This window comes from Plectropomus leopardus, chromosome 8 (genome assembly GCF_008729295.1).
Source record: "Plectropomus leopardus isolate mb chromosome 8, YSFRI_Pleo_2.0, whole genome shotgun sequence".
Taxonomy (NCBI): Eukaryota; Metazoa; Chordata; class Actinopteri; order Perciformes; family Serranidae; genus Plectropomus; species Plectropomus leopardus.
Genome location: NC_056470.1, coordinates 31,268,554 through 31,283,450, shown reverse-complemented (window position 1 = coordinate 31,283,450; position 14,897 = coordinate 31,268,554). Strand labels below are relative to the sequence as shown.

The 14,897-nt window shown below is 37.4% G+C and overlaps 2 protein-coding genes across 4 annotated transcripts in view; one reads left to right on the top strand and one right to left on the bottom strand.

Moving 5' to 3' along the window:
• The window catches only part of c1qtnf12 (C1q and TNF related 12), a 32,375-nt gene extending 31,267 nt beyond the window's left edge, over positions 1–1,108 (bottom strand). The window contains exon 1 of one of the 2 annotated variants that reach the window (XM_042491176.1): positions 984–1,108. In XM_042491176.1, the coding sequence (XP_042347110.1) occupies positions 984–1,014 (31 nt within the window). In that variant the 5' untranslated portion in view covers positions 1,015–1,108. The remainder of the gene's footprint in view (positions 1–983) is intronic. The other variant, XM_042491177.1, reaches the window with a different exon arrangement.
• A 57-nt stretch (positions 1,109–1,165) lies between these two features.
• sdf4 (stromal cell derived factor 4) lies at positions 1,166–9,839 on the top strand. Of its 2 annotated transcripts, none has more exons than XM_042491172.1 (7): positions 1,166–1,366; positions 3,109–3,425; positions 4,561–4,697; positions 4,862–4,975; positions 5,092–5,250; positions 7,664–7,839; positions 8,545–9,839. In XM_042491172.1, the coding sequence occupies exons 2-7, from the start codon at positions 3,115–3,117 to the stop codon at positions 8,719–8,721; spliced, it is 1,074 nt and encodes a 357-aa protein (XP_042347106.1). In that variant the 5' UTR covers positions 1,166–1,366; positions 3,109–3,114; the 3' UTR covers positions 8,722–9,839. The 2 variants fall into 2 exon arrangements, with proteins under 2 accessions (XP_042347106.1, XP_042347107.1); XM_042491173.1 differs by having other exon boundaries at positions 1,358–1,445.
• Positions 9,840–14,897: the final 5,058 nt, after the last annotated feature.

The window sequence follows — 14,897 nt, the reverse complement described above, 5'->3', positions numbered from 1 at the left end:
TTAGAGCATATATTCTACCTTTTACTATTCATTCAACTTCTCTTTTTCTATCTAGGCCTACATCTTACAATTTTGGACTTTTTATAATTATCCTATTAGATCTATATTATTCTGTGAGATTTTCTTATTTATTCTCAACTTCTTATATTTTTTAATATTTATAACAATATAATAATTATACTCAATATGAATAAATATTTCAAAACATATCGAAATACACTGTCATTTAAAATACATATATTTTTTAAGCCGTTTTTTCCATCATTTTCTGTATTATACTGTATATCATTTTTTTGAGGATTACACTTAAAGAAACATTTCAAGAAACATTTATACATTGCCTTTAACCCATATTTAGCATTTTTTTTTTTAACCACGTACTTTTAGCAATCCACTTCATGCTGCTTTTAGCTAATAATAAATATTTCAAAATATCGAAATACTCATTTAAAATACATATATTTTTTAAGCAGTTTCATCATTTTCTGTATTATTACTGTAATCATTTTTGGATTACACTTAAAGAAACATTTATAAACATTTATACATTGCCTTTAACCATATTTTAGCATTTTTTCCTTTTTTTCTTTTAGTCATTTATCCATTACTTTTAAACATTTTCAACTCTATAACAATTACTTTGAGACATTTTAAAACATTTTAACCATGTATCATTATTTTAAGAAAGATATGTAAACTGTGTCAATTACAATAAATCATTTTAAAACTAAAATCCATTATTTTTTGTATCTTTTTTTTAACCACGTACTTTTAGCAATCCACTTCATGCTGCTTTTAGCTAACGTTAGCTGTTCATTTGTAGCATAGCTAACGTTAGCTGTTCATTTGTAGCATAGCTAACGTTAGCTTCCCATTGCTCGCTCCTTAGGTGAACAGCAGACTCAATATGTAGATATACATTCATTTAAATCATGATTCGTGTTTTTAAATAACTTGAGCTACTTTAAAATATTTCTACATACCTCTAGTAACTGTAGAAGCATCTTTGGGCATCGAACAGGAACATGTCGACAGTACTAATTAGTCAACGCGGATTTTACTTTGAAAGTGCTGCCCGGAAGTCAGGCTCGTGACTTTGGTTGCCTTGACAAAAATGTATCATAGCAACGCTAGCAGCTAGCTGGGAACCAGTTCAGCTGACCGCTTGAGTGACTTAACGCTAACTTGGACACCAGAAAGGACTTTTAAAGCCGACCAGCGTCTCTCCAGAGGACTTTTTAGACTGAGCCGTCCCACATTTAGGAGTGGGGGGGGTTTTGGGGAGCCACGTGTACAGGAACTGGAGCCTGACAGCTCGCCTTACTGGAACCACTGCACTGTTTGACTAGGAAGTCCAGCCCCGCAGGTAACGTTAGCCATTTCTCAACGTCCAGAGTCGTTTGAACTTCCTCCACAGCGTCATTTACGGTCATCGCACTTGACAGGTTGGTCGCATTGTGTCTATTTACACTATTTAATTAAATCAGATAACGCTAACCTGTAATGTTTTATTAGCCTGCTGGTGTTAGCCACTTAGCTGGCTAACATTACTGCGGTATAAAATAATTTGGATGACGTGACGAGGCTAAATGCGCGAGCTAACCGATGTTTACGCCGAGGAAACCTTTGTTGACTCACAATCTGCTAAATAATATTAAAGTGGATAATGTTAACATTAACGAGAACGAACGATGTCAAGGTTTGGGGAAGCTAAATTATCGTTTAACATTATGTAACGTTCAAAATAAACCTCAAACATCCGTTAAAAGGACGTTTTAAGTTTTCTTATCTAAAATTGTAATGCCTCATGCGCTTTTTCGTATTTTATTCCCCGCTTTTGGCTGCTTATATTTGAGTAATTCTGAATAAATTTTGACTGTAGTTGGTCTAATGTTGCAAACATTTTTCTCTTATTGTGTCATCCTGAAAAGTATGTTTACAATGAAGTTGATGTGAACGGGATTTTCCCGTGGGCGTGTTTTAATTTCGGTAAATCCGACAGGGCCTGAACGCAGCATTTAAGTTAAAGCATAAGGTTTTATTAGTGCTATAGATGTTAAAGGTCCAGTGTGTAGAATGCAGTGGGATGTATTACTAGAAATCCCATATAATATCATAAATATGCTTAATTAGCGTACAATCACCTGTAAATAAAAATGATTGTGTTTTCGTCACCTTGTAATGAGCTGTCTTTAGCTACATAGAGAGCGGGTCTTCATCCATAGAGTTCATAGTCTTGCACTACCTTCTTTCTACAGAAGCCCAGAACGGACAAACAAATCACTGGCTCTAAAAAAGGCCATTCGTATTTTTGTGTCTGGCAGCATAGATAGCAACTTCTCATGATGTGCTGTGTTGTAAATACACAGATCCTTCAACGTAAAACTGCTTTTATTCAGTGTTTTTTACTGGATTTATCACTAGGTCCATTCATTTTGGACAGGGAGAGACCGCTACAGATAATTTGGCCCCTGATGAAACACATCTATTCATCTCATCTTGGTCTTTTTTATTGCGGCAAAATGTATCTAGCGGACTGAAAAAGCAACTGATTATCTGATTCTAGTAGGCTACCACAGCTGAATTTGTACTGGTAATATTAATGATATGTATGATAAAAAATAAATGAATTCTTGGCATTTGTGTTGATACAATATTGCCACACAAAAATATTGCGATATAATGCTGTATTGATTTTTTTCTTCTTACCTTTACTATACTGCTGTGTAGCATCTGGATTTTACTAAGGAATAAATAAAGTCTCATCTTAACTTGTTATAACATTACATTATAATATATCTGATATATATTTAGGTATTTTGCTGATACAGATGATGATACAAAAATAATCAGATAAAAGTGGTGGAGGAAAAAAAGCACAATATTTGCCTCCAAATTGTAATGGAGAACAGAAGTATGACACTGCATCATATGGAAGTACAAGAACCAGTACCTCCAGTTCACGCTTTAATAGATGTACATACTTATATTCCACTTCTGGGTAGCGGTGTAATAAGTGTGCTTGATGATGTTATTCAATATTATTTTGTCTTAGCTTAATTTGCAGAGTTAGTTCACATAACTAAAAACCTTTTTTCCCTTCTACAGGCAACCATGGCTGTTTGGAGGAAACTGTGGTGCAGAAACCTCCTGGCAGTGTCTCTGCTCGTCTACTTCCTGCTCCACACCATGGACGTACACGCACGGCCAGCCAACATGTCAGCCGCCAAAGACAAGTCTCCACCCAGCAAGGATGAAAATGAGATTCTTCCCCCAGACCACCTGAACGGGGTGAAGATGGAGATGGACGGTCACCTGAATAAAGATTTCCATCAGGAGGTGTTCCTGGGTAAAGAGCTCGACGAGTTCGAGGAGGACTCGGAGCCCAGGAGGAACAGAAAGAAGCTGATTGAAATTTTCACCAAGTAAGACTTTGAATCTCAGTCAGGAGCTGCAGCATTCCTGACCTAGAAAAGCGAGCTGCTGAGCAGGTTATTCAGAAGTCGGCAGCATGAAGGCCGAGTCTAGAGACAAGCAAAAAGAGGCGTAACCCTTAAGAAAAATATCTTAAATGTTGTGATGGCTGCACTTATCACTGTTATGAGAAGCTGAAGGTTTGTTGGATCTAGATGTAATTGGAGCGTGTCACAGTAACATGGTATTGTGAAAACCATGGAATAAGAAAGTGATATAACTGTTGGGAAACCACGGTATTATTATGTTTTATTTCTTTTTTTTTTTTTTTTACTGGAAGCTGATTTATCCTCAAAGGTCTCTTCCTCTAAAACAAATGGACCATGTGATTAAACCCATTAAAAACACTGAATAAGCAGCTTCACGTTTAAAAAATTGTGTTTTTCCGACACTCTCAGGGCAGAGGGGGGCTGCTAATTATGATGTCAGACACAGAAGCACAAATGGTCCTATGTACGTCCCGATCCGATCTCAAAGATCGAAACAGGGCCGATCAAAGCATTTTTTTAACTGATCAGGACGAGCTATATTGAGCCAAGTCTGATCCTTTTTTAATGTCTGCTGTTACAAAGGTGTTGTTACTGTCAAAGGTTTTATGTGAAGTGATGCAGAGCGCAGGCATTGTTAACTCTGCCGCTCTACGTCTCTTTTCACTCCACAAGCCGTTAAACACTACAGGCCATAAACATGATGCCATATATCAGAGCACCTGTAGTAAAAGAAAGAATAAACAAAACAAGCTGTGCAAATATTTCTCTGCACAGTCCATTGTTACAGCCAAAAATGACCAGCATAAAAGGCCAGGCCATAGCTCTGAACTTCCTCTTCACTATTACTTGAAATTTACTCCCCTCCCTCCTCCTTCTACCTTTATTTCACCTTAAATGGTTAAGAAATGTCAATGTGATGACATTTACAAGGTAATAGTGCTTGGCCAGTTTAAACAAAGGCACTAGACAGAATCCAGACAGATCACAGGGGCCATTACAGCTGATAGAATATAATTAGCAGTTAAATGACCATTTTAATGTTCAGTAACTCAGGCTCAGTTAGCTGCTAAATTCCCTTTTAATTCTCTCCTCACAGAGTTGATTTCAACAAGGACAGGAGTGTTAGCGCCAAGGAGATGCAGCGCTGGATTATGGAGAAGACGGAGGAGCACTTCCAGGAGGCCACGGTGGAGAACAAGAACAGTTTCCGTGCCGTTGACCCGGACGGTGACGGTGAGAGAAAAATCACACCTGCTTATAATTCAAAGCAAGCAGAAGCAGCTGTTTTTCAAGTCCGGTCAGGCTTCCAGCCTGTGTGGGACACATTTCAACAGCGTGTTGTCAACTAATCAGTTTTTTCTGTGGACTCAAAATCTGAATAAATGCTTTGTCCACAGGCCACGTGACATGGGATGAATACAGAATCAAATTTCTGGCCAGCAAAGGATTGAATGAAAGGGAGATCGCTGAGAAAATAAAGAATAACGAAGATCTGAAACTGGACGAGGAAAGTAAGTATAAAACTATAGGAAAGCGCTCGTAATACTTTCAAGAAAATTCCAAAATGTGTGCTGCAGAGGTCTAAGTCACAATGTAAGTGTGATGAATTTTCTTCTCATCTTTGCAGCTCAGGAGGTTTTGGAGAGCCTGAAGGACCGCTGGTTTCAGGCTGACAACCCTCCAGCTGACCAGCTGCTGAATGAGCAGGAGTTCCTGTCCTTCCTCCATCCTGAGCACAGCAGAGGCATGCTCAAGTACATGGTCAAGGAGATTGTGCGTGACTTGGGTACGTTTTTCTGATGTCATTGTTTTAAACCTGAGTTAAATATTTAGTCAACTCACTCTCAGGCAGTGACAACAAACCGTTGACACTGGCATTGTGAGGTAAAAAGAGGAACTTGTTGGAAAACGGGTTTATTTACACATCCTGCAGTTACATCCAGAGTATCAGGGCGCTCCGGCCATTAGATCAATGTGAGTTCAGGACTGACGGGGCTCTTGGCTCTGTCGTTAAATCAGGTATCAGGCTCTGAATCTGCTCAATTATTCCCTGTGTTTATCAGCTAGTCTCAAACCTGAGCGGTGTACCATGAAGTGAGATTAGTGGGTTAGTGAGGTATGTCGAAACTGAAGACAGAGTTTTCAATGTCACCAAGGTGTCTCTCTTCAAACCTGCTTGGACAGCCATGGCAACTGATGCACGGCTAATTTTTACTGATTGAAAAGAAGTTTCTCTGAGACCGAAAAGATTTGTTGGTTTTTCCTGACAGTATTCTCAGCTGAGAGAATTCATTAAAAATGCAAACTTGTTGAGCTGCACAATTAATTGAAATATCACATTTTATCAAATTTGCAGTATGGCCAAGAAAAATATCCAAATTACAGGAGCTGCAATTTTTTGATCAAGGTTAAATTTATCCTAAAATAACATTAGAAATGAAGCATTATGTGTATTTCGAAGATGCTTCATCCTACAAATCATACTCCAATGATGAAAGGGAACATGCTTATTTGTTACAGACCCTAGAAAAAAAATCATATAGTCATCTTTTTTTTCTTTAGTTTTAATGAAACTTAAAGGCGAAAATTACCATTTGCATTAAAATTGTCAATCATATCACAATCGCAGTATCTGTCAAAATAATCCCAATATAATTTTCCCTCATATCGTGCAGCCCTACAAACTTGTCAAGGCGTATGTTAGTAATGCCAGTGAACGAAATCATGCAATTACAGTCACACAAACTGCAAGCATTGCATTACCACAGGAATCTACATGCAGTCAGTTATTGATGCAGAAAATCTTAAAAAGAATACTGTACGCCGCCGTTCTCAATTGTGTTCATGCTCCCAAACTGCTGAATACAGAATGTATGGCACTTTGGCTAATACAAGAAGCCTAATATAAAAATCACAGGTCGCATTAATAGTTCACCATATTGTTAATCGATATGACTTGCTTGCTTTTTACTGTAATACCTTAAATTTTCCTCAAAGGTAGAAGTGGGTGCACCTGGTTGGTCATTCTTGTGCGGTAGAGGAGTCTAAATTACATGCCGAATGTGCTGTTTGACTTGTTTCACGGTAACGCGTACAGAGCCTGAAGAAGAAAGCGTGAGTCAAAAAAGATAAACACCACTGTGGCACCTGCTGTCTCTGTTTGAGGGTTTAAACTTTGGTTAACCAGCTGAGGTAAAGCTAGCCTGATAGATGGTACACCTGTCGTCTGTGTGAAGTATGCTGCTGAGCAGGTTGTGCACAGCTGGTTTTTAGAGCTGAAAGAGCTGCCTGCCGCTGCTGGAAATGATGCTGAAGAGAGTGAACCAAAACATACATGTAGTTATTTGGTCTTTTGTCAACATAAAAATGTTGATTGTAGCAGCTTTTTATGCATTTACTTAAAAGATATATAAGATTTAGTGAAGGTGTTAATGTTCCACTTGCACTACGATGGGCTGATAAAGCTCGTTCAGCTGGTATTAAACGGATGACTTGGTTATTTAAACAACCTCCTACTTCCTAATAACTGCTGGGTCACGCTCTCTGGACAAACTGGCTCTGCATTGCATCATAATTCCCTGCTGGCACTTCAGAGGGCACAGTACAAAGTAGCAGAGATTTTAAAGTTAAGTGGCGTTGGGGCTGCATTTAACGAACATCTTTCATATCGAGTGATCTGCAGAGCGTTTGGTTAATTAATTTATCAATGTTTGATGTGTAAAAATTACAGAAAATGTGTCCACAAGTTCGCAGAGTTTAAAATGACATCTTTAAATTGCTTATCTTTAATCAAACAACACCTCTAAGCCCAAATATAACAAGTATTATGTCTTATAAACAAAGAAAAGCAGAAAACCTTACTGATTTAGAGGCTGGAACCAGCAGATTATTGGCATTTTTTCTTCAAAAATGACTTGCACTATGATCAGAATTGTCAGATTGATCGATAATTGTTTCAGCTCTGATATGCATGTTAGACAAAAGTCCATTATAGTTACATTTCCATTAAAACACGGTGAGAACGAAGCAGCTTTACATCTGTCACTGTCTGCATACGTGTGTTTATGTAATAAATATAATAGGGGGTCTGTATTTCGGTTGTACCTTACATCAGTGCACATTTATATTTGCATTGATATTTCTCTGTGTTGAGGCTTATCATGAATGTATTCTAACATGTGCTGGTGCTCTGCTTTTAGATCAGGATGGTGATAAGAAACTGACCTTGTCGGAGTTCATCTCTCTACCTGTGGGCACCGTGGAGAACCAGCAGGCTCAGGACATCGATGACGACTGGGTGCGAGAGAGGAAGAAGGAGTTCGAGGACGTCATCGATTCAAACCGCGATGGCATCGTCACCATGGAGGAACTGGAGGTGAGAAAAAGAAAAGTGTGGTTTGATGCGGCCTTTTTTTTAAATATCACATGTATTTCGATACTTTGTTGTCAGAAGTTTTGGGAGTCTGACTACTGAGTTTTTAATCGACGTGTAGATTTCAAACCCATGTAAAGAAAAATGACTGAAATCAGCTGAGAAATGTAAATGTTAAAGTGCTTTTTGTACAGAAAAAAACACAACTCTCCTGTTACCACTGACACAAAGTTAATGCTGCGTCTATATATGTCTATGTTATATTTCTGCCAAAAGTCTGCATATGAGACTGAGACAATTAAGCATCTCCTGCCAACATCTGAGGTGTTGCAGGGACATCTGTTATTTGTAGCCACAGAAAATAATCTGGGTTACACTAATATTACTTCAAATTTGTATTATCAGGGAGAACCACCTCTTCTCTGTCTAAACTTTATGTATTGAATAAACTGAATTTTCTCAGTGAAGGTGGAAAAAACATTTTTTTATTATTTTTGGCAGATTAGACACTTAAGTGGGTGGAACCACTTTGCACAAATCAAAACAATTATATTCTGACTAAATTCTTTGTCACTTAATTTGATGTCTGTGAGAATTTTAATTAAACCCTCTGATCAGAAAGATTTCAGTTGGAAATATTCTCTTTTTGACAGCAGCTGCTGATATTTTTTCCCTCTTTCTTCTCTCGTCTCCTCGTGTGGCCTGCAGGAGTACATGGACCCGATGAACGAGCACAACGCCTTGAACGAGGCCAAGCAGATGATCGCCGTCGCAGACGAAAACCAGAATCACAATTTGGAGCTGGACGAGATTCTCAAGTACAGCGAATACTTCACGGGCAGCAAGCTCATGGATTACGCTAAAAATGTTCACGAGGAGTTCTGAAGACACACTTCCCCTCGCAGTCTGCTCAGCAAAGCGCGGCGACATCCTACACGTGCTTCAGGGACAAACCTGAGGAGGGGGGGCGGCGAAAACAATGGGATGTTCTAGTGTGCAATTCTGTGTTTAAAAGCCTAGCCTCGACGGCCTCTTTCACTGCTGACTGCGATTAATACATCCTCCCTTCAGCCCTGGACTGTCCGCCAGCCGTCATTAACATGCCTTTTGTGTGCTGTCGGACTTTTAATGTCGGGCTGCTCAACTCCAAATTTCTTTGTGTGATATTGTGAAGTGTGTGTATATGAGGAATTTTAACCCTGAGTAGATATTTCTGTTCCTGGTGCAGTGGTGAGAGAGACTGCGCAGCTAGGTGATGTCACTGTTTGTTCTGCGGGATCTGTCGATTTTAGCCGGCGTGTCTGTACACAGTGTAAATATTCATTGCCACGTACCAATGCGTCTGTCGGAGAGAAAAGCTGAAAAATAAATATAATGCTGCTACAGTAAAAACCCTAATAGAGATATCTTTACGAAAGGAGTTTATTGGTCACGCACACTAATATTCCCCTAAATTTAGAGGTGTATTTTATTATTAGTGGTGCAGAATTGACCCTTTGCTAAGCCCCGCCTTTCTATGATAGGCTGTCGAGCTGTCAGAGGTCAGAGCGAGCATGTAGCCCACGCTGTCACAAACTTCACTTCCTGAGGAAATTTTAGCACATTTTTGCAAAAAAAAAACCCAAAGAGAAACAGGCAAAGGGCTCTGCAATATGAATTTGAAGGATAAATTTAGGATGCAAAAACAGATTAAGATAACACTGTGACAAATTTTCTTGTAAAATTACCATGAACTACTTGCTGCTGTAGTTGCAGGCATCCTACTGTTGTCCCACAGTATCAGTACCAAAAAGTACTCAAACAGTATAGACCGTCAAATTTATTACAGTATTCTACAGTAGAATTTGAGGTTTATGATGTAATATTGGCTCCAAAAAGCATCAAAATTAAGTGTTTTACTGTATTTTGAAAAACTACATCACTGTTAGAGTATGGCAGTATTTTAGAAGCTAAAGCCTACAGATCACAGTGTAAAAGTGAACCACAGCGTCACTGGCGATCAAGACCGAATACAAGAAAATAAAGAGAAACTTCAAAGATTTTCAACCAGCTCTTTGTCATCTCAGTGTGTGCAGATAAGCACAGGGTTCCCACGCTCAAAATCCTGGAAAGGTTTGGAAAAGTCATAGAATTTTGTTGTTTGTCATGAAATTGTTTGAGTAATCAACCGTGGATAATCTTCAGGGTTCCTACGCTCATGGAAAACTTTAAATAACCATAATAATTTACCGTCTTATTTTTTAAGGTTTTAAAAAAAATTAAGAATTAGTAAAAATCATTGAAAGTTATTGGAAAAGTCAATTCATTTTGTTGTTTGTAGCAGAATTAATTATCACAGTACTCCTCTGAGGATAAACGTCTGGACTACAGCTGGTTGTGTGTGTAGCTCCGGGTGAAGCCAAACACTGTTCGTCTGCACACACTGTGATGACGCAGCTGGTTGAAAATTGTTGAAAGTTTTCTCTTAACTCGTTTCTATAAAGTAGCGTCAAATTTTTTTTCAGTTACGATCATTACAAAGCAAAAGCAGCATGTGTTTATTTAGTCGACTGTACCTTCAATAGCTAGCTACACTTGCACTTTTCAGGTTTTGATTTTAGTTTTGGAAAGGGAAAGAAGAAATATACGTCTGTCTCTAACCTCCCCAGATAACGAGCATCATCATCATGTGTCCCAGGCACAATATTTATCTTAAAATCCACAAAAACAGCCTGAAAATGAAGGAAATCTGAAGCTGTTGCCTGAGAGTCTATTGAGCAAAGTCAGCCGATGCTACGCTCCGATTGGCCAGTCTGCATTTTAGGGGCGGGATTTAGCAATGGGTCAATTTCACTCGTTTTTGTAATCGATCGTCACCTTAGAATAATAAGGTTCTATCTGACATTGTTGTCAAAATTTAATTATTCCTGTATTCTTATTTTGTGACAACTTATTAACATGATTTGAGGTGTTTTTTAGTTGTTTTTTAAATGATATCTATTTTGGACCTTTATTAAGAAAACAAAAAGGTTCATATCATTTATGCTATTTGTAAAGCAAAACTTTGAAGCTCAAAATCTAAAAGTTGTTCACAGCGCTGATAGAACCTCATAATTGTAACGTGGCGAGATAGCATCCGTCCTACTTACAAACAGGGTAAAAAAAAAAATATAACTTTTAAAAACCGCCTCAGTAACGAACACTCATCGAAACTTAGCGCAGACTTTCATTAACAGTTTATTATCAGAGTAATATATGACAACAACGTGTCTTTTTCCCAGCAAACATTTTGACTTGTTGAAGGAAAAGCAGGCGTCACCGCTGACGTGTGTCAGTGTCTCCTGTGTGTAAAGGTCTATTGTTTGACTTAAGTAATCTAATTCATGCTCTTGTTATGATGCAGATAAAGAGGAATATATTTATTTGACCAGTATCATTTGGATCAGGTGCATCTGTAAACATCTCACAGGTTTGTTCGTGTTTTTTGCTTTTTCGCAGCAGGTTTTGGTGTCCTTGTTTGCAAAAGATGAATAGATCACTTTACATTTACACGCTGAGTACATTTTGAATGCTTTTGGTTAATTTGTGCAGTTCCACCTTTTTTTTTTGCGTGGACCAAAAAAAAGAAAATGAAAAAAAAAAAAACGTCACAGCATTCCTCATTTTCGTTTCGCAGTAACCTGTGGAGTGTTTGGATCTTCAGGCCTCTCTGTCCTCGGTCCTGTTTCGATTGTAAGATAAGATTTATGAAAACATAATGTGACACAGCTTTATAAAAAATGTACTGCAAATATACTGGTAAACAATAAATATTTCTTATCAATTAAATGGCTGCTGGGGTTTCTTTAGTGTTTTAGTTATTTGTTTAAGTCTGCAGAAAACTTGTTCATTAACAGTTAGTTGTTTAGTTGACTCATTGTTCGAATAGGAAAAAATGGTAACCTCAGATTTTTGTTTTTTTTTGTTTTTCTCCATACAATTCATCCAAAGCCCAAAAGATACTCAGTTCACTAACACTTGGGACTAAGAAAACCAGCAGATCAGATATAATAAGTCAGAGCGAGTACATTTTAACTATTTTTGCTTCATCCTTTTAAATCTGAGCAAGTTCGCTTGAATTTTTTCAAGAATATTGCAAAATTGCATTAAGTAACAAAAGAAATGACCCATAAAATAGCAGAATATTACCTAAAAACATAAATAAGAAAAATGAAATTTTCTTGTAATTTGTGGTACATAAATTTCTTTTTAAAAATACACCAATTTGCTCGGGTTTATTTTCAGAAGCCTTTCACAAGTTATTAACCCTTTGAACTCTATGTAAATTGGTGCAATGTCTTTCAAAAATATGAAAAAAGGCAATGAGCAGCTTGGTAAGAAATGTTCGACAAACTATAAAAAATAAATCAATTTAAATTCAGAAAAAAAATTAAAGGTAAGGGAAAATGTGAAAAAAGAAACTATATTTAAAAGAAATCATAATCACATCACAGAATTATATTACAGAATTGTTATATTAAGTCATTTGCTTTTTTCCTCTTCATTTAATTTATTTATTTATTACTAAATTTCAGGTTATTTTAGTGCACTTTTTTTCTAATTTCTTGCTAATTTTTATGTCATTTTCTTATTTGTTTATTTGTTTCTAAATGAAACTGAACCAGTTTGCTCAGGTTTCAAAGGGTTAGTTTGTGGCATGTCTGTCAACAGCAACCAACCATCATGCATTTTTAAAAACTATAACAGTTAATAATTATCTTGAATGAATTAATGAATTGGAGCTGCAACGATTAGTTCGACTGCCAAAAAAAATAAATAATTACAAAAGATAAAAGGAAAACACAACCCATCAATGCACTGCCATCATCACTTTGTTATATTGTATTGATACCAAATAATACCTGAAAAAAAATCAAATAAAAAAATCTCTCACTCACAGTTTGTTAAGTCAACAGAAAATCAACTTCAGTCTGATGTGAAACTCAATTGTCCCTTTAATAAATGCGTCTTTAAAGTGTTGTGGGGGGTTTACTGTCCAAGGACATATAGAGGTTAAGGGACAGTGCAAATATAGATGAGGTTGGGCTGAGTGCAGAATATGAGCGGTAGTACTCATTAAACTGGAGCCAGTAATATGAGAAGACTGAGTGTTGAAGAAAAGGAGACTTACTTTGACTTGTCCAACAAAGACAAGGAAGTCCACAGCCGACACACCCGAGCAGATGATCCTCCGAAGATCTGCACACTCCCAACTGCATTTTGCTGCAGAGAAAAGTCTCAAAAGTCCAACAGCATAAACATCACTGTTATTCTGTTTCTGTAGCGAAAGACATCCAAAAACTAGATTCAGTCACTCTCAACCCTCTTTTCCTGCTCTCCTCCAGGCTTCCCTCCTTTGGCAGGTCTCTCAGCTCACAGGTGTGTCTCATTAACGTCCTCACTGTCCCCTCCTGTCAAGGTTGAAAAGGACTTTTCCCCTCTTTCTGCCTTATTCTCGTAGATTCACATAAATGCCACGTCAGACTATAGCAGCATTTTGTCATCTGTCCATTCAGGAAACATGTTTTAACAAAAAGCTGATTTTCTGATTTAGAGCTGCAGTGATTAGGTGGAAAAGTTGGAAACTCTGCCACTAATAAGCAGAGGTGTCGACTCCAGTCACGATTTTAACTCGAGTCACAAATTTAAAGACTTGGACTTGACAGAAAACAATTTCAACCAAATTTGGACTTTAACACCAGTGACTCATGACTTCACTTGGACTTAGATTAGAAGATCGCAGATTAAAAAGCGTGTTATTTAAAAAGTCCAGTTTTCCAGAATAAACGAGCATCGACCCTTTTCAGTCCTGGTAAATTTTACTGTTTTCTGACGATGTTTTCTTGGGGAAAAAAAACCTGCCAAATTAATTAAAAATAAAAATGAATAAGTGCTCTCTTTGATTCTGGATATAATTTGAAATAATATATGAGATTGTGTAATTTAAAAGATTCTTCAGCTTTAATCATCACTGAGTCCCAGATTCTGTTTTGAGAAGATTTTATTGCGTATATACGGGTTAAGGTTCATCGTGTGTTTTATGTAATGTAGCACTTCACAACACAGCAGGATTGTAAGAACAACCATCATTTCACCAAACCAATGATTTGTTTAGAAGCGGTTACATACTGAACATCAATTTATGGTTTTTAATAAATCACCTTTTGTTGGATTTGATTCATCACAATTCAAACGTGTTACTGTGAATTTTACTAAATGGCTTTAACTTTGACATGATGGTGTGATACCCCAATCGGATTTTTATGTGCACGCTTTTACGTCACAGACACCACTTCACAAGACAAGAGCTTTTACATTTTCCCCCGATATCATTAATGCGTTTCAAACAGAACATTAACAATTCGCCTGCGAGCGACACTGAAAACCGGTGCAGCCGCAGCTTTTACGAACCTTTCCTGAATGCTACTCCGTGTCGGACACATGCAACCTTAAAGATAACTTTAAAACTGTAAAAAACACGACAGTCCCCTCTAAATACCACACCCTACTGCATCGCTCAACATACTAAACATATAAATATAATCAAGTCAATGGCCAGCACTAAAACAGAATTAACATGGAAAACACAGTGACACATCATTATACAGTACGTAGCTTACCTTCTCCGTGTACTTAAGAATACAGATAACACACACGCACACACACACACACACACACACACACACGCACACACAGACATACAGTACACACACACACGCACATACAGTACATTCATAAATGAAACAAACAACACCTAACTTATTAAAGTTAACAACAAAAGAAACTGACCAAATAAGGCGATTGTTTTTATGTCAATGCAAATTTTAAACAATGATTTGATGATTCTGACAATAATAATATTAATAATAACATTAATAATAGTAATAGAGAGCAGCATAACAATTAGTCAAGTTCCAGTTTCTCACTCACTTCTCAAATAAAATATAAATGTGGGGCTTAACGCGCTGAAAATGTACTTAGCATTGCAGTTTGTAAGCTGTGGTTGAATTTGTGTATATTTGGGCTACAGTTCTTAGCTGTTT